The 26,658-nt window shown below is 44.4% G+C and overlaps 1 protein-coding gene across 1 annotated transcript in view; it reads left to right on the forward strand.

The window, feature by feature from the left end:
- The window catches only part of ACER3 (alkaline ceramidase 3), an 84,031-nt gene that overhangs the window by 47,367 nt on the left and 10,006 nt on the right, over nt 1–26,658 (forward strand). Inside the window, exons 5-8 of the mRNA XM_014601504.3 lie at nt 3,076–3,157; nt 5,063–5,098; nt 20,071–20,129; nt 24,670–24,771. Of these exons, the coding sequence (XP_014456990.1) occupies nt 3,076–3,157; nt 5,063–5,098; nt 20,071–20,129; nt 24,670–24,771 (279 nt within the window). The remainder of the gene's footprint in view (nt 1–3,075; nt 3,158–5,062; nt 5,099–20,070; nt 20,130–24,669; nt 24,772–26,658) is intronic.

Genomic DNA, 26,658 nt, shown 5'->3' on the forward strand with positions numbered 1-26,658 from the left:
GCTATTTTAATTAAATGTTGAGTGCACGGAGCCTAATCCTGCTTTCACTGGAAGTGATGCTAAAGCTTCTAATGATTTCAGTAGGTGTAAGATCAGGCTTTCAGTTTTTCATATCTGTATTCACATAAATGTTTTGCAGCTTAAATCTCTAAGATTACAGCTGGCATTATTTGGCTTATAAGCAACAAAAGCAATAGAGTTCTCATTTGTAGTAACGCTTGCAACAATGATAAAGTTTTCATTCACGAGAAACCATGTTTCTAAGATATAATCAGACTCCAAATGTATACTTCTAAGCTCTGGTTAGACCAGCTTTCTGACCAGCTGCTTTTTTATTCTGATTTTTCACAGGAAATAAATGTGTTTTATTGAGGAGACCCTTGGAAAAATTGCCATAACCTATTTGTATGCTGCATATGGCAGTTCCCCCTCCTTAGTTCTACCCCCCCCTTAGCTTAGGGACCTGTGCAACATTTGGCAACTCGAACAAACAGTCAAGACTTACAAAGTTATCTTCTTTTTTCCCATCTGTCACCTCCAGTCCCTGAAGCAACATGAATGCTTTGCGCTTTTAAAATCCAACTTGTGATGCAGATCCATTTGTTCTTGTTGCCACCAGAGAGTTTTAGACTCCTTAAGCCCCAATCCAGATCTACAGCTGTTGCAAACTGGTGTAGCCTCAGTGAAGTCTGTTTGCCTCTGGTGGATGACATGGACATCTGGTGCCTCCCAAGTTTGGGGGGGCACCAGTGGGGCATGACCGGAGGAGGGGGTTCCTCAGCCGCCAGTCAGCAGCCAGGGAGGAAGCCAATTTTAGGGGGGGCACAAGCACTCTCCATGCCCCCCTACCAGCCACAACGCTTGCTGTCAGGGGAAGCACCAGCTCTCTCGGAGGGGCATATGCCCCCCCACCCCCTTGTGCTTCCCCTACATGTCGCCTATGGTGGATGAAGTAGAACATCATAGAGCAAACTTGTCAGTCGATGTAACTTGTAGTCACAGGATTTACACTAGCTGAATATGAGGTCCATAACATTTTTCATTCTTAAGAACATTTCACCTTCACCCAAACCCACTCTGTTTCCTTGAGACAACATTTGCATTTGTTTTGCCTGATTTTAAATAAGACCAAAAGGCAAAACACAAAGATAAAAACACTGTTGTTGAGTTTTGATGCTGTGGTTTTTCCATAGCTTTAAAATTTCACCTACGTCTGTTAATAGCTTATAGCTAGGATCATCCTGGAGCCATGTACGTTCCGTTCCATTCATACCATTCCCCACTACTTGGTTCCAGCTTTCACTGAAAGTCCGAGGCTCTGGAGTTTCTACCATGACTGCTACTGATAGTTCCCTCCATATCCCAGCACATCCTACTCTCAACCCCAGCACATCTTACTCTCCTCCCAACTCATCAGGAAGGCACCCCTTGGGAGGATTAGGACCAACAATCACAAGCTAATGGAAGATTTAGGCTGGACATAAGGAAGAACATCTTCTCCATAAGGGTAACTAGAATCTGGAACACGCTCCCGGCAGAGGTGGTGCACTTGCTGTCATTGGAGGTGTTCAAGAGGAGGCTGGATAAGCACCTCGTTGAACTAGGTTGAGCTCTTTAGCCTCCTGCCTACGGTAGGGGACAGGACTCAATGATCTTACAGGTCCCTTTCCATAGTCCATTAAGTCTGACTTTTTCTAAAGATTCAGTCAGCAGTTTTCCTTCTATCCCTGAGTGGCTAGAATCTTTAAATAATTGCAGACCAATGGTGTATTAAATTTTATTTATCATTTAGCTAAGTTTATACATGTTTACCCCTTTATTCTTTCTCCATACATCAAGTCCTCCAGCCTCAGTCAGTCTTGTTCTTGGCATTTGTTCTGATTTATCAGTCACTTTCCTAACCACATTGCACTCGCAACTACATATAGTTGTAGAGACAGGTCTATGCTGCAGTCACAAAAATGTGAACGCATAGTGTAGAGGTACACTACTAGCTCTAACATAGATAGTTTTACTACCTCAAGTGCCCCTAGCAATCTGACCACAGCAGCATGATGCCCACCACAGGTTATATTACCCTGCGGTCTCTAGATTGTTTCCTGTACCAAACCTAGGTTCAATACAACCATGTATACTGCAGTTATGCCTTTTGATTGCAGTCTAAGCATACCTTACGTGTGATTACACTAGGGCTGTCAAATTATCTTAATTGTGGGATCCCATTCATACCCTGAATCTGTAGTCTGGAATTACACTGACAATTTTGACAGATATATCACGCTTCAAATTAAGTCTGCTGCCTGTTACTGATCTTGGAGTAGCTCCTAAACATTACAGCTTCCTCCTATTGAATTACTTTACCCATCCATGTATTCACTCTACGTGTTTTTTCCGAAGTGCTTTTTATACATTAATCTACAATGAAAAATGTGTCAAACTAATGTTTATTGTAAGTGGAATAACTGTATTTTGTCACATACTGCAAACCCCCAAATAAGAAACGCACCTTGTTTTGGGAAGGCACAACGTAAGCAAAAAGGACAGTTCCAGCAGCAAGGCTGAATTGGGACCACCGGGACAGAGTACATTCTCTAGCTTCAGCAAATGCTAGAATTTTAACCCTCGAACAGCCACTGCCAAATTGGCAGCAGCTTTTGGCTGCTGAGCGAAAAGATACTGCCAATTTGGTGGTGACCGTGAAAGGGTTAAAACTAACTATGACATGATTACAGTGTCTCCATGCTTCCATTCCTCCATTCAAGTGCAGGGGGGAAAAAAATCAGCTTCCCTGTTTAAGACATGCACCCCAGTTTTGGAGGGCTTGTTCTCTTGTGGGGGGGAAGGTGCATGCCATATGCAATTAAATATGTTAGACTCATAATTTTTGCCAGTGACAGTGACATGGATTCATGGACGAGTCAGACGTTTCTGTCAGAACTTACGGTTTTTGTGCCGGTCCTTTCTGAATTCCCTTTAATCAGAAATGTGTGGCCATTAACCGGTCAGACCCCATGAAAGATGTACATAGCTATGCAAGGTAGAATATATTGTCACCTTTCTTATGTTTTATTTCAGGTATGAATGTTTCAAGTACAAGAATACAGTCAATTACCCGCTGCTTTGTATATTGATAGGATACAGTTTTGTAGTCAGCATTGTAAGTATCTGGTTCTTCTGCACAAGTTTCCTGTGTAATTTAGTAATTTTCTGCCACTTAAGGAATATCACAGTAGTAGCGCTTCACCTTTTACATTTTGTTATGTACTATTGAAATTGAGTAGGGGAATAATTCTGAGGGTAAATATTACATTGGACAAAATGTAACTGTCCTCTGGAACATCTTAATCCCTTTTTATAAATATAACCTCATTGAAAACACTTCACCTTTAAAAAGAAAAGTTCAATTCTATAAAGAGAAGGTCATCTAGGTCTGGGACAGTGAGCAAGAAGAATGGGCTTTGTTCTAGTTGTCTTGCTGACTTGTTAAGAGACCTTAAGGCAAGTTTCTGTGTTTCTGAGTTTGTTTACCCAGCCATAAGGCAAGGATAATCATGTTTAACTTCTGATCCCAATACACTTTGCAAAGGTGGTTAGAAAGTTATATATGTGCTAAATAGTCTTCAAGCAAAGCTCCTTAATTAGCAAAATGAATATGACAGAGTCAGAATGAATGTGATTCCAATTCAGTGTCCTCACTGTATGACTGGCCTGCAGACCTGGCTGGAATCTTTTTTTTTCCCTTCCTGATAGTGAACAAAACTAAGTGTCTTGCCATTTCCATCCTTAATATATGCATAACTTCATAGTTAACTGTTTTAGTCTGAAGGCAGGCAGAAGGCAAGGTAAAGATGAACCTTGTAAACTAACTGAGGTAGAGATACATAAGCTTTCATGTGCAAGGGCTCGCTTCGTCAGATGCTATCACAGGACATTCACAGAAAAAGCTATTGAATTGTGGGTGTGATTTGAATACATAAGGCAGGGAAGGGAGATATGTTGGGGGAAGGGAGGCAGTGTTAAGAGACGCAAACAAGTCATAAATCCATAGGGACGAAGGGGTCCCAGGAGCTAATCCAGGCAATGGAATAAGAGTCCGTAGTCCCTGTTTAGCCCATACTTCACACAATCCAGTCTGTGGATGATTTATTGTTCTGCAGTTTCTCAGAGGCGGCTTTTAAACAGCTACTCGGAGGTCAGCGATGGACTGTGTAGGGAGGTTAAAGTGTTCTTCCACAGGCGTGTGTATGTGTTTGGACATGATATCACATCACTGTTCTCTCGTTCTTTCCGGTAGGGATCTTTCCATCCAGTGTAGCCAGCAGAGGGGCACTGTAAGTGGGTGATAGCATACATGACATTAGTAGAAGCCCCTGTTGCCCGCGTCTTTTGTATTTGAGTCTCTCTGTCTGATAATCTGTTCTGTGCATATCCTATTGTAGCATCTGATGAAGTGAGCTGTGGCTCACAAAAGCTTATGCGTCTCTGATTCAGTCAGTCTATAAGGTGCACCTCTACCCTGCCTTCTTCCTGCCAGTGCCTGTATTATTCCTTTTGGTATATAGCCTGTTGTGGATACCTCTTCTTAAACAGGATTGGAACTCATTGCTTTATCAGTTGGACACTTTGACTTCCAGAATGACAGTTATAGTATCAGATTGAAAATTACAGTAAAATTTAATTGCATGCAAAAAGAGATTTCATTCAATATTCCTAGTTTATATCTTATATATGTTTAACTTTGATGACGTTTTAATTTATTTGTATGCATGGTGCAGTTTTAAAAAAAATACAATCCAAAATGCCTTTATTTTATTTCTCTGTTTGGAATATCTATTTTAAATTGTTTTCTTTATGTGATAGTGATATAAATCCAGCAAAAAAATCACCAAATAAAGTTCTAGAACTTGCTTTTCTCAGGAGAAAGAATTCAAAGGCTTCTCTTCTGTGTAGTTGGATTGTTGTGCTTTTATTCTAACATAGTTCAAATATTTAATTGTCAACATTCAGAATAAGAAAAATTTATCATCTAGTTGGGGTAACACTTTTCTTTGACTCTTTGCAGATTTACCTAAAATTGAAAGAACCTATATTTCATCAGGTAAATTTTACTTTTGTAAATAATGACATTTCTTAAATCTTTATAGTACATCATAGTTGATTTTTTTTTTTTTAAAAGTCCCTTTCACTTTTTTGCTATTTCTTTTTGAGTAATATGTTTTGTATGTTGGGCTGCAATTCTGTCATTGGGTGACCTGGAAAAATATTATGGAGTGATCTGAAACTTAATGAATGTACCTTGCTGAAGAGAGGAAGAATACCAGTATTTGAACAAGTATTTAGTGACTAATACAAACAGATGCTATTAAACAGTAGTGTGTATGTTGGAAAGGAGCATCTGTCCATTGTGTTCTTCAGTTGGTTCTTGACTAAATGTGACCCAAAACTCCAGTTGCTGCTCATGGCAATAGAGCCCGATCACTCTTTGCCAGCTATGCTACACCTGAGGATAGTGAAGCTGGATGCTATGTAAAGGCTGCTGCAGGGTAGGAAAGAAGGTGAGTGCTGCAGATGGCCCTTGCTGTGGATTGTCATTGTGGTGGCAATGGGCAGCAGGGAGTAACACCAGCCTCCACAGGGGGCATGAGAGGGTCTCCGCACCCAACTGCTATTGCCACTGCTGCAGCACAGGCTCCCCAGCACAGTAGTTCTCCACTTAAGTGCTTCAGGAGCCTGCCAGAGGTGACACAGCCATCATCACTGCTATGGGGTGAAGCTGTCAAATTTCAGGAGGCATGTCGGAACCGCGGAAGAACCTGTGTGCCAGCCTCCATAATGTAATGCAGGCAGACATGCCTTTGTGCTGCAGCTTCTTCTTGGCTTGGCTCTTGACGTGCCTCCTGAAAAGAGACGTGCAACACAATGCCATCTGCTTGCGGCAATAGTGACAATGCTGCAGCACCCCCTTGGCCTGTCACCTCCTTTCTTCCCAGCCTGTGTCTCCTCTTGTCCCCCCACAGCATTCCCCATGCAGTGTGTGTACCTCATCCCTGCCAGCTGGGCATCCCGGGCCTCTGTCCATTAAAGCAGCGGTTCTCAACTTTTGCACCTTACGTCCCACCAACCATTTTGTCAAAAATCCTCGTCCCACCATGATAAAAGCAAAACCCCACTTTTTGCACTGTTCAAGATATCTGTTGATTCATCTCCTTGAAGTGCAAACAACTTTGATTTTTTTTCAATCGGGCAATGAGTTGAAGTCCCACTTTCTTAGATTTCATAGACATTAGGGCTGGAAGGGACCTCGAAAATCATCAAGTCCAGCCCCCTGCCTCAGGGGCAGGAAGTCAGCTAGGGTCAAAGGATCCCAGCAAGATAAACATCCAAGCGTTTCTTGAATGACTCCAGAGTAGGGAGTCTATTCCAGGTCTTGGGGGCTTGGACAGTAAAGAGATTTTTTCTTATGTCCGGCCTAAAACGGTCTTGGAGGAGTTTATGACCGTTGGTCCTTGTTTTTCTGTGGGGTGCTCTGGTGAACAGGCATTCTCCCAGGTCCTGATTTACACCCCTTATGTACTTATAAGCACCCACCAGGCCCTGCTTGAGCCTGTGCTTTTCCAGGCTGAAGAGTCCCATGGCTCTCAGCCTCTCTTCATAAGACCTGTTCTCCTGCCTTCTGAACATGCACGTGGCTCTCCTGCGGACTCTCTCAAGCGTCTCAACATCCTTCTTGAATTGTGGAGCCCAGAATTGGATGCAGTACTCCAGCTGTGGCCTCACCAAGGCAGAGTACAGCGGGAGGATGACATCCTGAGATTTACTTGAGAAGCATCTATAGATGCAAGCCAGAGTTTTGTTCGCTTTACCAGCTGTGACGTTGCATTGGTGACTCATGTTCATCTTGTGGTCAGTCACGACCCCCAAGTCTCTTTCAGCCGTGGTGCCAGCAAGCATAGCACTGTCGAACCTATAAGTATGCTGCGGGTTTTTTTTCCCCAAGGTGGAGTACCTTACATTTATCGGTATTGAACGTCATCAGGTTTGTATCTGTCCACTTACTAAGTTTATCCAAGTCAGCATCACTAGCCTGTCCTCAGGTGTGGATGCTATGCCCCAAAGTTTAATGTCATTGGTGAACTTAGCCAGTGCACTTCTGAGACCAATGTCCACATCACTGATTAAGATGTTAAAGAGAACCGGTCCAAGGACAGAGCCTTGGAGGACACCACTGGTCATGGAGCACCATAATGATTCGCTACCATCGACCACTACTCTTTGGGTCCAACGTCGGAGCCATTTTCCCAGCCATTGGACTGTGGTGTAACCGAGGCCGCAGTTGTCCAATTTTTACATGAGGACATCATGGGACACCAGATCGAAGGCTTTTTTTAAAGTCCAGAAATATGACGTCAATCTCTTCTCCCTTGTCCAGGTGATAGGTCACCTGCTCATAGAAGGAGATGAGATTGGTCAGGCAAGACCTACCCGCGACAAACCCATGCTGGCTGTCCCTCAGGGTGTTGCCTTCAGCCAGTTTATCCAGAAGGGTCTCCTTGATAATTTTCTCCAGAATCTTACCAGGGATTGAGGTCGAGCTGATTGGCCTGTAATTCCCGGGATCTACTTTCTGCTCTTTCTTGAAGATGTGTACCGCATTGGCCTTCTTCCAGTCTTCAGGTACTTCACCTGAGCACCACGAGTTTTCGAATATTTTTGCCAATGGTTGGGCTATGACACCTGCCAGCTCCTTGAGTACCCTAGGGTGTAATCTGTCAGGACCAGCTAACTTGAAGGTGTCCAGCCTCTCAAGGTGATTCTTTACTAGCTCAACACAGATGCTGGGTATAAATACACACGCACCCTGGCCGTCCCGCTTATTGCTAGGCAGGGTGGTCCCTCTGATGACTGATGAAAGACTGACGTGAAGTACCCAGTGAGCAGATTGGCCTTTTCCTGGGTGTCAGTTACCAGCTGTCCCGTTTGGTTCAGCAGGGGGTCAAATGTTACCCTCGCTTTTTTTCTGACTCCCTACATATCTGAAAAAGGACTTTTTGTTATCCTTGATATGTAAAGTCAGATGGAGCTCGGTTGCAGCCTTGGCTTTCCTGATCCGCTCCTTGCAGGTATGGACCAGTGCTGAGTACTCCTTGGTGTTACTTCCAGCCTTTCCTCCTTTATAAGTCTCTCTCTTGAGGTGTAGGAGGTCCTCAAGTTCCCTGCTGAGCCATGACCTTCACTTCCCAGTGGTTGAGAAACACTGCATTAAGGCCTCAGGACTTAACCAATTGATTCCCCCACACAAACACAGGAATCACTATTGCTAAACCATCCCAGATAAATGCCTATTCAGCCTCCCAATGACCTCTAGTTGGAGAGATTGTTTCAGTGTCCAGCTCTTCTGACCGTTACAAAGAGAACTGTCACAATAATTTTTTTTATGAATATTTATACGTCCCTGAATTCATTCCTAAGAATGAATGTACATTTGATTACCTTTATGCCATAACTGGGGCCCTACCGAATTCACAGCAGAAGTGGGGCATGCTGCAGCTCCTTTAATCTTGCAGGTTGCCCTGCATGCCCCCCACACCCCAGTTGCTGATTGCTCGAGGGGTTTGCTTGCAGCTTGCTCCTAATCAGCGGGGAGGCAAAAACTGAAGTTTTAAATATGGAGCCATCTTGCCTCCCACCACTGACTGGCCAGGGGCTCTGGTGGCCTCATTGCTTGCTACTGACCAGCAGGGAGGCAAAAACAGTGCCACGTTTAAAACCACGGGTTTTGCTTCCCTGTTGATTTAGGAGCGAGCCACAGGTGGGACCCCTCCATCAGTCAGCGGTGGAGGAGCGTGTGGGGGAACCTGCAAGACTAAAGGAGCTGCAGCACACCCCACCTCTGCCATGAATTTGGTAGGGCCCTAGCCATAACAGTTGAATTCTTTCAGGCCCTGTCTGTATGTGCACTTTAAATCTAAATTTTTTTCACTGTAATACTTGATTCCTATTCCTTGTTCAAATTCCTTATCCAGTCCCTCTGCACTGATCACAGGAGGTGAAAGTGTATGTTCAAGTGCAGTGTAAAGTTAGCAATGTACCATCTCAGTCTACCCCACAAAGATGGAGCAACCAGGATTGGAAAGGATCCTCTGTGAATCCAGGCCTTGTGTTTCAGCTAACTGCTTTCTAGTCTTCTGGTTTTTTTCCTGACTTACACCCCTGAAGTACTTACCATTGGTGGGAGTGTTCAGATTTGCTATTCCTAACACTATAACAATAGGCAAATGTTGGTTCACTAAGTATCAAGGCCTATTATTGATCCTAGCCGTGGTGTGATGAGGAAGGGATGCCTATTTTACATACAGTTGAACCAAGTAGAGGTGGCCTTATCTGTAATGCATAGGTCTGGACTACAGAAGAGGTGCTTCACAAAACAGTATGCTAGCTCCCCACCCCTGCTTTCCTTGGCCATGTTAAATTAAAATGGGGTAGATAATGGAGTTTCACTGGTTACATACTTGTTTCATCTTCCATTACAACATGGATGGATCAGCTTTGAATTGTGATACCTGTACTGAAGGCCAAAATTCAAACCATACCTGGTTTCTAGCACAGCATATTGGACTTCTATTTTTCATAAGTATCAATATTCAACAAATGTGTTGAATATGTGTTGGGGTTTTTTAAAAGAATATCAGTGAAAATCAGCATAAAATATGAAACATATGAAAAGTATTTTAATTACATGGTAGTAGCTTTAGAACAAATTCTGAAGAATAGTGTAATTGAAGACATAGAAATAAATGGAGAATGAGATAAAATCCAGTGTGAGTTTTCTGTTGTTAGATTGTGCCAGACTAACCCCGATATCTGTATTTAATAAGACAACTGATCTTCTGTACAAATTAATGTTAGTAAAGCACACAAGTGCTATGTGAAAAATGATTGGTTTAGACTAGAGAGGAATTAGGACAAGGATTGTCACAGGGGGCTAACTAAAGAGGAGAGAACAGTAGGGAGTGCAAAAGCAAATCTGTCTGGTTGAAGGGAAATTATCAGCAGAGCTACTTAAGGATCAGTCTTGGGATGGATAATGTTCATGACACAAGAAGTAAGAGTGTGCTGATTATGAATGTGCTGATAACTCAAAGTTGGGAGGTATCTTAATTCAAAGGAAGATCAGGATTTCTTGCAGAAAAACTTGGGTGACCTATAGGACTGCAGTAAGTAAATTGGGATGCTACTTAGTAGTACCAGTTGCAAGAAGATGCACTTACAGGCCAATAACAAGAATATTTGCTGTGAGCTGGGAGATCATTAGTTGAGAATGATTGAAGAGAAGAAGAGCCTCGATGTGCTTGTTAATCCCAGAACAAACAACTTGTAAAATGGAGTTTAATCAATTCGTGAAAAGGGATTGTGCGTGTTATAGATGCAGAACACTGGGGTTGATGACCCAGGAGAGCCTCTGCAGTCCCATGTTCCTAGATTCATGTGATACTTGACTATCTCGCTATGTATAATAAATAATTTTCTGTGGCATTGGAAGCTGGAGCAAAAGGGAAACTGGAGAAGAGCAGCAAAACTAAATATAGAGCTCATGGGATTGATTTATGTGGAAGGATGAAAGGAAGAAACATATTTAACTTGGCCAAATGACAGGGGAGAGGGTAACTCTGGAATCGTTTAGGGTTGCACAGAGAGCATAAATGGGAGAAGTTAAATGAAACCGTTCTTGGTCCTCAGCTGACAGTAAGCTGGATATTGTGGTTGTAAATGAAAGTACTTTAAAATCAGTTTGTAGCTCATGGGCAACAATGCTTAGCCGCTAGACGTTGAGGCTGCCATGCAAAAAGAATTCTGGTTTTCCATTTTTTTCTACTACTGGTGCAGTAGCACGGTTCAGTGGATTGGGTACTGGACAGGGACATAAGAGATCATGGTTTTGTTTAGAACTTCTGAGTCAGAGATGATACCTTTTATTAGACCAACTAAGAAATTGCAAAAAAATTATATTTTTCTGTAAGCTTCAGGCAAACGCACCCTTCCTCAGGCTCAGGGAAAATTAAAGATGGTAAAAAAGTCCCCAGAGGTGGAAAATGAATTTTCTATGATATAGAAAATGAAGTTCTAAATCAATAAAATGGATTTGAGTGTTAGCAAAAGCTGTGCAGCTCCATTTCTAACCACCGGTACTAAACAAGAGTAGGATGACTCTACAGTCAGACGCCCTGTGCTCGTGGAGAGGCGCTGTGACAGATGTTGTGTTTGAGGAGGGGAAGGATTGGAGCATGTTGGAAATTTGCTGTTCAGGAAAGGAAAGCAATAAACACAAATGCCTCTCATTACTAGTAAGATAGCTTAAGGGTTTTGTTGCATGCTCCTAGAAGTGGCATCTAAGGCTGTCTTTCTATTCATAGCAATGGTCAGTTTTTAATCGTTTCATTATTATGACCGCCTTCCATCCAGCCCATTAAGCCACTATTTTCTGAAGGTCTAATTCAGGTCACGGAGGCAAACAAGCCTTTCCGCTAATGTGGTTGGCAACTCATAGGAAGGAGAAGCTATCTTGACGCACTGTGCCATCAGGGCTGTTCATGCTGGGCAGATTCCCAGGTAGAGGTCAGACAAACAGATAACCTACATCAACTTATATCTATAGCCTTTCTTTTCTGATGGTGTAGCCCCATGGCAGTGAACAACTGAGGGTGGCCACCAGTTTCCCTGGTGATTAAAGTTTATCCTCTTAACGGCAAGAAGACAGAGGAGCCCAAATATGTAAATCCTCAACAGCGCAACTGCAGGACAAGACAAAGCCATGTGGATCCATGACCGCTTAGGTGCTAGCACAGCAGGATGCACATCTTTGCAATAGGATCATGCGATGACATTGGACTGCCTAGGCAACGTCCATTGGTTCACGAGAACTCTGACGCTCAGGAACTGCAGTCTTGGCCTAGCCCAGTCATAATACTTTTTTTAGAGACTAAAGGTTGCTGGGATGAGAGTGCGGTGGTGGCACTGTACAAGCCACCATTGCTTCCAGCTATTAACTTCTTGTCACAGCATTGTATCTTCTGAAGATCTGTAGCAATGGAGGAAGTGACCCTGGAAGTCCAGAGGCAACCTTGTATGGAGGTTTCCCAGAGCTTAGACAGTGGATGTCCGTAGTGAAGGACAGCAACAATCTGTGTTAACGTTTGACTGACTGAGCGGTACTTTTTAGGGATGTTACTGTTCACCCTGAATGGGGAGAAGGGAATTTCTAGAAAAGATACCCTAAAAAGAGCCTGTCCTTCACTTGGACCTGTCCGGGTAGTCACAGCTGGTGGGACATGCTTTTCACTGCCAAACACCAAAGAAATGTACTCTGTTTATATAGGCGTCTGGAATGGCCTCATGTCAGTTAATAGACCCAAAATACAAGTAGAAGGCAGGGTAGTTTTACACCTTATAGACTAGCCAAAGTAAATATATGGACAAGCTATTGTAGGTTGCAGCTCACTTCATCAGATGCTGTGAAAGGACGTGCCCAAAGCAGCGTATAAAGAGAGAAATTTGAATACAGAGGTGGAGCAGTTCTGGGAGAGGCAAATATGCAAGGAGTAAACCTGTGGGAACAAAGAGGTCACAAAAGCTAATCCAAGCAATAGAAGAAGAATCCACCGTCCCTGTTAAACCTAACTTAACACAGTGCAGCCTTAATGTTTTCCTGTTCTACAATTTCCCATTCACATCATTTTTTAAAGGTTTGGTGCCTGAGAACAGTTACCCTCAGGTGTCTAGGGAGGTTAATGTATTCTGCCACAGGCCTACATGTCTTTCTTCAGGTGATGACAGATCGGTGTTCATTCATTCTCTCAAGTAGCCTGCACCTAGGATCCCCACCAAAGGATTTGGAAGCATCTGATGCCCCAGGCTGGGGTGGAGGATATTTGCTGGTAGTAGGGCCACGTATGAGCCTCGAATGACTCATGGATTTGGAATTGATTTGGCTTGGGACAGGAAAAATTTTCCTTAAAAAGACAGCAGGGGGGTACTGCAAGCAGACAGGGGCATATATGACGTTGGCAAAATTGCAAGTGAATGAACCTGGACCATATTATGGTCCTTAACAGGGTACCTGTTGGTGTAATGCAGAGTAAGATGCAAGACGCCCTATAGCAGATTATTGTAACCGCATGCTGATGTGCATGACAGCAGTTTTTCATGGGGCTTAAGGCCCTGTTTGTGACACTGGTGTCATTGAAGGGCACTGATGATCAGGACGAGATTACTGACCCTGTTGTCAGTCCAGCTGGCATTCTAGTTGCAATGGCAACTCCATTTGGGGGCTTATTGAATACTCTGTCTGACCTTTCTGAATATGTGCTAGAAACAGTCCTGGATGCTGTGCAGATGTTGAAAAATGGCAAAGCTTCAGGCCTTGGTAGTATTCCAACAGATGCCTAATTTGGGATGTATAGTTCTCAGTGAGAATTAGCATAATCTTTTCTCTCGAGTCTGAAGGAGTTTTATCCCTCAAGGATTCTCGGATGGGACAACAATTGGAGTCTCTAAGAGAAAAGGAGATGAAATGGAGTGAAGTAACAGTTGGGAACCTTGTTGTTAGTTGACTGCTTGTAAATATTGGCTCAGATCCTTCTCAACAGACCAACTGCTCTTGCACACATTTCTTGGCAAGCTCCCAGAGTCAGTGTGACTTTAGAGCCAGCTGGGCCATAAACATAACTTTTGTGGCATGATAGATTCGAGAGGTATGTTGCAACCAGAATAAAGATTTCTTTATGGCTTTCACTGACAAGAAGAGGATCTTTGATACAGTTGGGCAGTCTTTCTTTTGGAACTGGCCAGACAGGCTTAGATGTCCTGAAACATTCTGTACCGCTGCGTCGGCTCCAGGGAAGAGTGCAAGGCAGGGAAAGGATAAGCACTGACCCATCCAAGCCTTTCCCCATCTCTAGTGAAACAAGACTGCATTTGATTTTGATTTTTGTTTGTTATTCACTCTTTCTGCAGCACTTGTGGAGAAGGTGTTTGACGTTCCAGTCAGTGTGATGAGTCTCCCATAAATGCAACACTATTGTTCCCTTGCATGAAGTCAAGACCCACTTTGAGTTGCTCCACCCAGATTACAGTGCATTAGTGGCACGTTCCAAACAAGATTGGCAGGTGTTTGACTGCTCTGGGGCAGCCTCACAATTAGTTTAACAAAGACCAGAGTCCTGTATCAGCCAGCAAGAGGTATATACTGCCTTCCCTGTACAATGGCGAGAAGTGGGTTCCCATGACTCATGCATTCTGCTACCTGGACGGTGTACCGAGTGTCCAAGTTAGTGTTGATGAGGAAGTTATTTTCGATATCCTGAAAGCAAATTCAGCTTTTGAGAAGTTGACCATGTAGATATGCAAGAAACAAGGAATTATGAAGGTTAAGGTAAACAGATTCTTACTTATTTACTATAATTTGCTATATTAGGATACAGTGAATACTAAATAGTATGCTTTCTGTTTAGCTTTATGGGCTTGAAACCTGGATGTTGTATAAACAGTGTTTGTAGCAGCTGGCGGGAGTTCACTAGCTTTTCTTGCATTTTCTTCTTCTGTGGTTAGATGTTTCACGTGATCAAGTATCCAGTGCTACAACAAGCCAGCTGTTAAAGCAATGAAGCATCATTAATGAAAATGTCATTCCTTTGAGCTGCCTGTGTTGCACACGGGAGCAATGAGCACGTGCTTAAGCAGCTGCTGTACGGAGAACAGCAAGAGCAAGGCTACTGCCAGGAAGTCTTGTGCAGAAAAGCAGCAGTGCCTTTTGAGGATCAGCGATGATGTTTGATCTGAGATAGTGCCAGTCCATGAGAAAAGTGCGTGAGTTTTAGGAGCAGCAGAAGCAGAAGGCACAGATCACACACCTGCCACCGGATTGTGGTGGCATTTCAGGAAATATGCTTGAAATTTGTGTCATATTGGCCTGTCAAGTCATATCTACGTTCATTGCATTGCTAAATTAATATTTGTTCAGTCTGAGATGCCTAGATTGCTTGGCTTTAGCTGCCACAGCCAACTTGTCCTTGTGCCTGAGGGTTGGACAATAGTGATGATGAAGGAAAAATGCAAGCCACTGATTGACTGATTCAGTCATAAGCAGCTGCTACAAAGAGTGACCTTCTTGCTAGTATTGTACCTAGACTGTGGCCTGGCTCTCAGCCAGGTATCTCTCTAGACAAGCTCAAAGCCTGTTTCATCACTGTCAAAGAGCTGGTGTTAGTTGGTTACGTGATAGAAGCTTGAAGTTGGCCAAGATAGAAGCTTGAAGTTGGTCATAACCAGTATGATGGAGGTCTGTCTTGGTTTAAGAGGAAGACCCATCCGTGCCAAAACGGAATAGCATTTCTGAAAGGGGGAACTGTAGGGAGAAGAAAGCAAAAGCTAAATTGGGGTCGGCAACCTATGGCCGATGGGGCCCAGATGGGGCTTTGCTTGCAACCTCCAGGGAGAAGGCGGTTCTTTGTGTGAGAGGGTGGCTGAGTCTATCTCAGTTTCCCTCAGAACTTTCCTGCCACGACTTTGATTGAAAGGAAAAGATGCTCAGTGTTACTCCTTGAGGGTGAGAAGACACCACAGACCACTCAGATGGTTAGCTTCCCGGTGTTTGCTTTATTCTTAACAGGGTTACATTGTCGTTTCCACCTCGCTAATTACTTCATTAGCGAGGGAAGCAATACAGCCGCTCTAATAACTTCTGAAATCAGGGGGTGTCCTGTCTGCGTTAGCCTACTCCGAGCCAAGCAACATCTTCGCCCCGCCAATTAACTCATTATCGGGGAGTGTCTCTAATGTATCTATTGGAATCAAGCAGGGAAGTGTCTCCACTGCCGTCTCCCCATGTCCAAAAGTGAACCTGTTGCAGTCCTTAGCTGCCCGGTGTGGCAGACAGCCCCACATGGCTTTTGCCCTCTGCACGCCACCCCGAGACCCTCTGCCTCGGGGTTTTTCTTGGCACCTTGCTGTCCAGGAGTCCCAGGTCCTCCCTGGGTGGCCCATGCCATCCACGGGCCTCGGGTAAGTGGCCCAACTCCTTATTGGCTTGCCGCAGTGCTTCTGTATCAGCAGTCCCTGGCTCTCCTCGGGATGCCATCTCTCTTCCTCTCTTCTTTCTCAGCGGTCTCCTCTTCCTCCTCCTCCAGTGCCCAAGGGCAAAGTGTGTTCCCTCGCTACCGGGCTTATGCAGACAGCGGAGGGCTAATTACCCTGATCTTCCCTGGATGCATAACTCCCCCCACCTGTGTAGTATGTGCCCCATAGTTACCCGCTCCCATGGCTACCCTAGTAACAGGGCTTCTACCTGAGCCCCTGTTACATGTGTGTAGGGTGGTGGGGGTCCCTGCATGCATCACACTGTGCCACAGCCAGGCAGGGAGAGAAGCAGGGCTGCATGCAGTGCAACCAGGTGGGGAAGAGACAGGGCTCTGTGTTCACAGCCAAGCAGGGGTGGTGGAGAGGGTCTGTGCAGGTTGCACCATAGATGGGCCTTGGGAAGAAGTGGCAGGCCAGTTTGGGAGCGCTGGCCTGCCTGCGAGCCAAACCGGATTGATCCAGTCAGCGGCCTCAAAACGTTCCTGACCGCTGAGCTGAATGTTGAAAAGAACCTATTGGTTCCACAGGAGTCCTTTTACGTACAGCCTCTTCCTCTGTACGTTTTGTGCCTTTTTAGAAGAGATCTCTTGATTTGAATAGCAAAGCAGAACAGGTCGTTCTAAGTCAGAGTTGAGGTGAGGGTGAGAAGTGCTGTTTAATTCCTGGAAATACTAAAAGAGTACAGGGGTAATGCTGAGAGGGGGAATCTCCTCGCAGGAGGACTCGACCTCTCAACCAGGGTGCGGATTGCATCAGGAGACGCTGGCGTTCCTTGCAGCATGCCGCCTGCAAACAAAGCTCTTTCTTTAGCTCGGTGTTAATAACAGCTCAGTAATCCTACCCTGTTGACCTACGTTCTTTCTGGATTACAAATTGTGTATAATGAATGTAAATGGCATTTAATTGGAAACCTGTTTAATGCACAAGCCAAACTAAGGAAAGCTTTTTGAACAGCTTCCCTTAGCTCTGCAGCACACACAGCAGTGACAGATCCTAACAGTTTTAGTCTCGCACGGGTAAGGTCTCGAAAGGGACTTGGAGAGGTAACACGGAGTGTCACCACACATCATTTCTAGGTGCTGGGAATTCATGAACTCCCTGCCTTTATGGTAAATGGTGAGTTTAGTGCCTGGGATGAGGAGATGCAGCATAGGGGACACTGAAGCCAGCCAGTAGGACATATTGAAGAGAGCATGTGTGAAGTCTTGCCTCTCTCCCACACTTAAGCACCTGACTGCAGGTAATAGTTATATGGTTGTATGAAGCCAAGGTTCAGTCTGAAGTCCCCTCTCCATCCCTTTGGGGGTGAGCAAGTGGTTTGCTCTCTTTGTGAAAATACACCAAGAAGTCATGACCCTAGGTTCTGTGCCTTCCTGGGAAACTGGGGTTAAACTCCCACTTAGATGAGTCCTAAATACCAGGGTATAGGCCACCTTCCAGCTAAGAACTCCAGGAGGGGAATGCACGAGAGGGAGCCTGACCCGAGCTCAAGTAATGAGCATCTTCACCTGGGAGAAGGAAGACCTGGGCACTGGTACCTGCTTTGAGCATTTTGCATTACAAAATCCATAAAACAACGTTGGGAGCACGGACTAGAACCCAGGACCCCCCCGATCCCAGTTGAGTGCCCTCAGAGGTGTAGCCTCCTGCTTGCTTTTCTCTCTGGTCACATGAATTTGCATTCTTGGGTGCACAGTGGCCTTGCTTCAGCAGGAGAGATGGAGGCAGTCCCCACCCTGGCTTTCCCTAAGCTTGGTGGTTAGGATACTCTTCAGGGAGTGGGTTCAGATCCTGACCTCCCATTCTCTAGCAAGTGCTGTAAGCACCAAGCAAACGTGTAAAATGTGGTCAGCAGGATCACTACCTCCTCTGCCTTCAGCCTTGTCTGAATATCCTTGCTGCTATTGCAGGTTGTGTGCCTGCTTTAGTTGCTATGACTAGTTGTTTCCTCCTTGAGTTTTCCTTTCTTTCCACTTCCCACATGGCTGAGGAGCAGGAAGAAGATGCTGCATATGACTTCAGCTGAGTACACGGTCCTAGATTTGTAAACTTCTAGGCCAGGAAGATGATTAGTTTGACCTCCTGCATTAGACAGGCTGGAGAATCCCACTTGCCCCACTATAGTTATCCACTGTAACTCCTAGTTCAGCTTGATTTTGTTGGTCATCTGTTCAGGAAGCACCACATCATGAGTTTGAAGGCTACCCTGAATATTATGCCATGCATCCCTTAGATTAGTGTTTCCCAACCCGTGGTACGCATACCCGTGGGGGTACACGAGACACAGGCAGGGGGTATGCGGGTGCTGCGTTTTGGTCTTTGCCTGCTCGAGCCAGAAGTTCCGGCCACCGCCCCTCCTGCCGTGTCCGGAGCGCCGAGGCTTTCACTCCCCAGCATCAGTGTGCCAGAGGATAGCGAGGGAGGCCCCGCACAGGCTGCTTTGCCCCAGGCCACAGTGGGAAAAGTGGGACTCAGCTTGCGGCCGCAAAACCGGAAGTGCCACAGTGGGACTTCCAGTTTTGTTTTTGCTGTGTCGATCGGCAAGGGGTACTTAAGGTACCAAAGGTTGAGAACCACTGCCTTAGATTGCTAACCAGAAGGTGCCAGTTTGGTTTTGCCAAACGATGAGCACATGGAGATCTGTTTTGATTTCTATTTTCAGTAATACCACACAGTAACATAGTTCCAAATGTCTCTGTGAAACCTTTGTTAATTGAGTCATTGTCCAAGGCCTCCGTAGTTTGTACAGCTCTAGATTAAAATGCATAGATACAAAAGGAACAACATGATGACTTACTCCTAATTGCAATTTAACTTCTGGATGCTAACAGTTGTGCCACCCAGTGTTTGCTTTTAATTCTGTTCCTGATGTGTGCCACAATTCTGGATTTTCGGATCTCCCAACAAAGGGGTCTAAATTGCTCCAATATTTATACGTGGATATTAGGGCTGTGTGAAACAGCACCGTTTCGTTTCATTTCGATTGCCGTTTCGCCGTTTCGAAGGGACAGTGTTTCGTTTTGTTGTTTCATTTCATCGAAACTGTTTCGACATGTTTCACCCATAGGCTATAATGGAGAATCATGAAAATGCCTATAACTTTGTCATTTCTTGCCTGATTTGGATGAAAATTGCAGGACTGGTAGCGCCTTCTGAGGGCATGAAACCTGCCAAATTTCAAGGAGATGGGTGGAGACGTTTCTGGGAAATTATACCTCAAACTGCTGACAAGCATAACTTGTATCACTTTCTCGGGATGGCAGCCTGCTGTCATCCCGCATGCAGATCTGGGGGCCTGCACCCCCCAGGCGGGCTGTGGGGCTGTGCCAGACTCCTCCCAGTGGGTACGGGCCCCTGGATCCACGCGTGGGATGACAGCAGGCTGCCACCTGGCACACAGCCCATGCCAAGCGCCGGGAAGCCTGGTGCTGCTGCTGACCCCAGCCAGCAGAGGTAGCGTGCTGTCATCCCGCGCACAGATCTGGGGGGCCTGCGGTGCAGCAAGCCCGGCTTCAAAACTCAAAATATTTTGAAACTTTTGAAACGTTTCGAGTGCCCTCGTTTTGTTTCAAAGGTTTTTTTGAAGCCTTTTGTTTCATTTCGATTTTGCTGTTTTGAGCTCGAAATGCATCCGAACAGCTTTGAAATTAAACACCCGACGAAATTTTGCCCAGTCCTAATGGATTTAATAGTATTTTAAATGTTTGTCGTGTGGTGGTATCAGGAAAGTAATTACAGGAGGGAAATTTATTTTCTTGAGAGCAAAGAATCATCAAAATGGTTTGAATAGATCAGTACAAATATTATAGGGGGACTAACCAATAATTTTTGGTTGCATATTTTATAACCAAATAATAATGCTTGCTTTATATATATTGTATTGGGTAGTATCTGTCTAAACACTAATACTAATTTTCTTTTTTCTCTACTTTTCTTCAGATCATGTATGGAACGCTGGTCTCTGTGGTAGTCATGCGGTCTGTATATATAGTGTTATGGTAAGTGACAGGCTTAGTTCAGCCTGACAAGATGCATGTTCTCACTTGGCATTTGCATTCGACAGGGCTGCGCGCATTACTGATCACTTCTCTAAATAAAGTGATACAGGGTCACGTGCTCTCTGTCTCGTGGAAATTGTCCAGTTCCTGTTTTCCCATAAAGACATTTGATTGAGGTCAGCATGTGCTTTTTGAACAAACATGGAACAGATGTAGTGTCTGTTGCCAGCTTGTCTGGAGATAGTTTCAGATTAAGTTCCTTGAAACAAAGGGAACTTAGTTTTCTCCTATTCTATATGGTGCTAGGAGTACTGATGCTGCCCAAACAATAATAGTAGCAACTGTGCAGCTTCAGAGAACGTTGTTCCTCCTCTCCAGGCCAGCACTAAAGATTAGACTGTAAAGTACTTGATCAGTTGAAGAGTAAAATTTCACTGACCTTAGTGAGCAGATTTTGATGTACTAGAAGTTGGAAAATGTGTTGGGGTTTTTTCAAACCGAAAGAATTGCTATCAGATATTTCTGAAAGAACCAAGTAATATTAGTGCAAAGAGTTGCAAAGAAAGAAGAAGCAAGTTTGAATTCATATGCTAATTTAGGTATCATGGGCTCAGTTGCCGACCTGGCTCTGTCTCTCTCCTTCTTGAGTGATCTTGCCTTGTAGGTTCACATATTGCCTTTCATCTGACGATTACATGATCTTAAATTTCCTACCTTCGGGTTTGGTTGTATAATTTCATTACTTTAGGACTTGAGGACACTCAGGAAAGTTGATTAGTCTTCACTAAGGGTGTGGCCTTAAAGTGGGTTAATTAAACAATCTCAAATCCCTGTGCAGACACTCTTACTCAACTCTTGTTCAACACGACTTATTTCATTCACTTTCTTAATTAATTAAGATTAATTTTCCTGAGTGTCCCTGTTTAGGCAAGCCCAAAGATACTATCCTTCTATCCCTGCAGACTCCACGATTCTGCCAGTCCTTCCATCATTTTCTGTGGCATATGGCACCATCTCCCAGTGGGGCTGTTAGTTAAAATGACTTAAGCAAACCTCTCTTTCTCTCACCTCATCTTGCTGTCAGTCACACTGTCATTCTCCTTGTCAGTCAAGCTTGCAACTGGATACCATTCATTCGCTTTTTTCTCCTCTGCAAATTCCTGTATTTTCCCTACTTCACCGGGTGTTCTCCTTCCTCTCAATTCATGTCATTGGTACAGTGCTCCAAGCTTTTATCATGTCCAGTCTTGACTGTACAACCTCCTCCTCTTCCTCTTTATTGTTGCAATAGCACATGGAGGCCCCACCAGAGATAAGGTCGTCTTTGTGATGCATAGCGTGCACACATGTAGTATGGCACAGTCCCTGATCCAAGGCAAAGGAAGGAGAAAGCAAGCATTGTACTTACTGTACAGAAAAATAGTTTCTACAAAGCAAAGACCCAGATTGACAAAGACATTTAGGCTCCTGAATCCTATTTAATCAGTGCTGAATTAGGCACCAGAATGCTTGTATGTGTCTGGGCACATGTGACTTCCCTGAAGCCACCCAGAGTGACACCAGCAGAGCTGGGAAATGAACTGCCTCAAGCCCTGGTCCAGTGCCTTAGCCACAAAGCTGCCCACCCTTTCTTTCCTAGCTCCCTCTCTCTCTATCTTCTTTTCTTAAACCCATCTACCAGGATCCTCCTTTTCCATTACTCAAATTGTCTACCTCTTCCTTGGGTTTCTGTTTTGTCTTGCTTTCTGCTTGTGGCTACAGGTCAGCCCCATGACAGATGGTTAGTCATGCTGGATGGTTAGTCACTACTGGAAGGCATTCAGAAGTTGTGCTGATGAGCGCAGTATAAGAACCTGTGTGGAAGTAAACCTTCTTGTTTCCAGAGTCCTGCTCATCTGTGCTCCCACCTGTGGCAGTGCACTCGCTGTACAGACCCTCACCACTTCCTGTTCCCCAGCTGTTCCTCACTCAGTCCAACATTGTGACTGTGCCTTCCCTTTACACACCCTCGTACTTACAGCACAGACTCACTGCTGCATCAAACGGCTCACTCATCTATCCAAAAGCTATTCAAGCTATAATTACCAGGGCATAAGACACTTTATTTCATATCTCGGACTTGCTGCTGTCTCTGAAATGTAAGCTCCTCGGGGCATGAACTTTGTATTTGTTTCACAGCTCACCTGATTTAGTGCCATACGTATTTATGGGATTAAACAAGTGTGAATTAGAAATGAACCTGCTCCCAATGCGGATGGGTATGAAACACATGCCGTGTTTATCCTGACTTTGCCTAGAGAGAGGATCTGTCCCTGCACTGCACACTTATACATCTACCACTAACCAGCAGTCTCCACAATACCAATATGTGTATTTTAATAAATAATGCTGCTGTCAGAAAGTGTTATTTATGGCTTAAGAAATCCTGTCTATTTGTCATGATGCAGGAATATGTGCTTTGATATATTGCTGCCTCTTTATAGGTGATAAATCACAGTGACAAAACTAATGCAAAAGACTAAAAGAAATAACAGCTTTTCAAATCAGAATCTTAAAGTGTGTATGCATGATAAGAATAACAGGACCTATACTTCAGTATAGCTTCTTTGGCTTGGAATTGCGCATTTTGGAGGCCATCTTACTGCTGGCAAAGGAACTCCCTTCACTTCCATTAAGAAGTTAATGATTCTGTGGTTCCATGTGGTTCCACGTGAATGCAAACAGTAAGATTGGGTTTATTAGTGATGACTCTGGTTCTTCAGTACCTATTTTCTTGTATCCTAAATAGGTTTTTGGTTTTGTTCCCCACTCCCATCCCCACCCCTCAATGATTCTTGTGGTAAAAACACATTCTGAAATTACTTCGAACTGATTCACTGAGCTACTGCGTGGTCTCGATATGTTTATTTTATCAAGCAGTTTATATAATGTTAATCTGTGCATTTTAAGAGGACACAATCTACTTAACACATTAGGGCTGTGCAAAACAGCACCATTTCGTTTCGATTTCCGTTTCGAAGGGACGGTGTTTCATTTCGTTTCAAAGCACTGTTCCATTTTGTTTCATTGAAACTGTTTCGCTGTTTCAACATCTCGCCTATAGGCTATAATGGGAAATCATGAAAATGCCTATAACTTTGTCATTTCTTGCCTGATTTGGATGAAAATTGCAGGGATGGTAGCCCCTTCTGAGGGCACGAAGTCTGCCAGGGCTCAAGGAGATAGGTGCAGGGGTTTCTGGGAAACTGCACCTCAAACTGCTGACCAGCAAAACTGGTATCACTTGCTGGCAGCAGCAGCCTGCTGTCATCCTGTGCACAGGTGTGGGGACCCGCGCCCCCCAGGAGGGCTGCGGGGCTGTGCCAGATTCTGCCTGGGGGGCATGGGCCCCCAGATCTGTGCACGGGATGACAGTAGGCTGCCGCCTGGGACCAACACTGGGTGCATCCCGTGCCAAGCACCGGGAAGCCTGGTGGTGTCGCTGGCCCCAGCTGGCAGCAGCAACATGCTGTCATCCTGCACACAGATTTGGGAGCCTGCAGTGCAGCAAGCCCAGCTTCAAAACTCAAAACCTTTTGAGGGCCCTTGTTTCGTTTCACAGCTGTTTTGAAGCCTTTTGTTTTGTTCCAATTTCACTGTTTTGAGCTCGAAACGCTTGAAAACGAAACACCCAGTGAAATTTCACACAGGACTATAACACACATCTCTTGAAACATTTTACCTATTGCTTTTACAATGAACTCTGGGTGCATCTACTTGTGCAATTAATGCGGCTGAATAAACTTTGACGCAGAGCAGACTGGAGTTCGTTGCTTCCGGGTGCCACGTTTGCATGTGTGCCCAGGACCGCAGCATGTTGGGCAGTGGTGGGGGACCCTGGGGGTCAGCCTGCCAGCCTGGGGCTGCTCCAGCTCAGCATGCTGCGGAGGGGCTGGCTGGGGCACAAGATGAGCTTTGGTGCAGGGCTAAATGGCAAGCAGCCCCAGTGCTGAAGCACTTCATGCCCCAGCCAGACCCATCAGCATGTCCACGTGCATTGCAGCAGAATAAATAACTCTGCTGTAGGATAGCAGTTGTGTCTGGCAGTACTGTTCTACAGCGGAGTTAATTAGCTTACTCTGTCCTAATAGCACCGCACATGTAGACAGTGATGTTTTACTGGGGAGCTAATTAGTCAGCTCCACAATAAACGTTTTGTGTAGATGTGCCCACTGAAAGTTAACTGAAAGGGATTAGAAAGAGAAGAAGCTGTCAACCTAACCCATGCATTTGTATAATCAGTTTTACTGTTTTCCTTCCTGTATCAAGGTTTTTCACATGGGCTAGGAGGAAAATCAGACAAAACCTGGGGAGGGGGGCTACAAATCTTGCTTGCTTTTAAAAATGTGATTGGACTTCAGAATAATGGTTTGCCTTTAAAGATCTGTAAATATTTTTTTTCCTATCAAGCAGCTCCTTTATAAATAGTACAACTTGGAAATGTTCCAAACTGCCTTGAAAGTGTTTTAAACTAAATTGCACTTTCCTTCTCTCTCTCTAGGGTATACCCATGGCTTAGGGGTCTGGGCTATACATCCTTAACTGTATTTTTAATGGGATTTTTCCTTTGGAATGTAGACAACATTTTCTGTGATAAATTGAGGTGAGTATTTTCAACTCTCCGTATAGATTTTAATTTTTAACTGCATGACTTCGCTTTTTATTCTGCAAAATAAATTCAAGTCCATCTCTTGATGTGTGAGCAATACGTTCCCCACAGACTAGTCACAAGTGCTTTTTCCTGTCTGCTCTTGACGAGCTTCAGCAGCAAAATAGACTTCTGAGGCTTCTTCATATTCTAACTATTTTTCATGTGAAAAATGATTTTCCCTGTGCTGAAATTCTGAAATCGGAATGCAGTTGGCATTTGGCAGCCTGAGACATGAGACTAAATATCTTGCCTTTTCTGTCTGTCTTCACTCTCCAGTACCAAGTTGATGAATGTGGAGTATTTTTAGTGGAGACGCATAGTTATAAGTGCCTCTGTTACGGAATGAGAATTTTATCTGTGTTTATCAGGCACGTGAAAACACTTGGTAAAAGTTTTCTCCGCAGATACGATTGGTTATAGGACACCCCAGATCTATACCTCTGCTATGAGACTGACTGGAACTTACATAGTGTAAAATTCATACGGCATCTGCTCCACTTAGACAATACTCTACATTACTCCTTCTTCAGAGCCATAATGACCTCTAGACCTTACAGCATCTGGTCCTTTTTTTCCCCTGCTGATGCTGAAAGGGTTTTGTTCTCCGTTTCTGTCTGTTCTGGATTCAGAACTGTGAAGTTTGCATGCATAATCATAATAATCTTTGAGTCTCATTCTAAACTTTAAGGCAAAAAAAAATGGTGACCAAAGTGGTTTTAGGGCCTGTTGTTTTCTGGGATCTGTACTTCTCATGCTAGAATTTTATATTACTTTTTATACTATCATCGATCTTGGCTTTGCCCTTTTTCTCCCTTCCTCTTCTGTTTCTCAGGAAAACGTCAAAAGAAGCTATCCTGCCTGTTCAAAAAATGTCCAGCACCAGTAAATAGGAATCATTCTTCTGGATGTCTCAGGGTGACTAGCAGTTGATTTGTTTCGTAGATTTTCATCAAAGCATCATATTGGGCCTGCAAGTCTTGGCTTAATGCTTGAAAATTTCAGTTCCTCAACTTCAATCTGTTGCCATGTCAGCAAAAAGAAAAGTTTATAGAAAGCCACTGCCTGGTTTTGTTGCTGGATGCCAAGTCTATGCATGCAAGACACGACATAAAGGTGCTTGGTCCTTAAAAAGTGGGCCACCATGCCACAGCACTGACTTCTTTGGTGCATCCTGGCAGTAGTACTCCATGTTAATTTGAAAGATGTGGCTTCATCTTTGCCAGTCATCCAGCGTCAAGAAGGTCCTGGTTGACCCCCGTGCTCTCCTTGTTTCAAACTTACACACCCTCTAGGCCTCTGCTGAATGCAGTTTTCACAACATTGCACCAATAGGTAGCTGGATTGACTCGGGATGCAGCCCGGTGTGCCGTGTGCCTCCTTCCAGCCTCTGTTTAGATTGGGTTTAATGTGTTGGACAAGTTGAAACTTGGGCCCAACGGATTTCTTTTGGCATTCTAGGTGTGCCTCAACTCATGTGATCTGGTTTATGTTGTAAATCTTGACAGCTGCTACTGATATGAATTTGTCAACACAGAGATGACCGTGCATGAGATATTAGCACCAGAACAGACTGCTTCTCTGGGCTCATTGGTTCCTTATGAAATTATAACCACAACTCCATCACTTGGGGAAATCTGCCCAGTAATTAGGAGAAGTGTGCAATTTGTGGGGCTAGGAAACACCCTGAGACTCCCAGGCTTACATCACTAGCTAGAAGTACCATCTTCCTATTCCATTTGGCAAAAGGAAGAAAAATGTTGGCGTATTTCCTGCCACTCAATGGATGTGGTGCTGCCTGATGTATTATTTTATCATTAATTGTATCTGTTTTGTCGGAGA

This window comes from Alligator mississippiensis, chromosome 1 (genome assembly GCF_030867095.1).
Source record: "Alligator mississippiensis isolate rAllMis1 chromosome 1, rAllMis1, whole genome shotgun sequence".
In the NCBI taxonomy this organism is placed as follows: domain Eukaryota; kingdom Metazoa; phylum Chordata; order Crocodylia; family Alligatoridae; genus Alligator; species Alligator mississippiensis.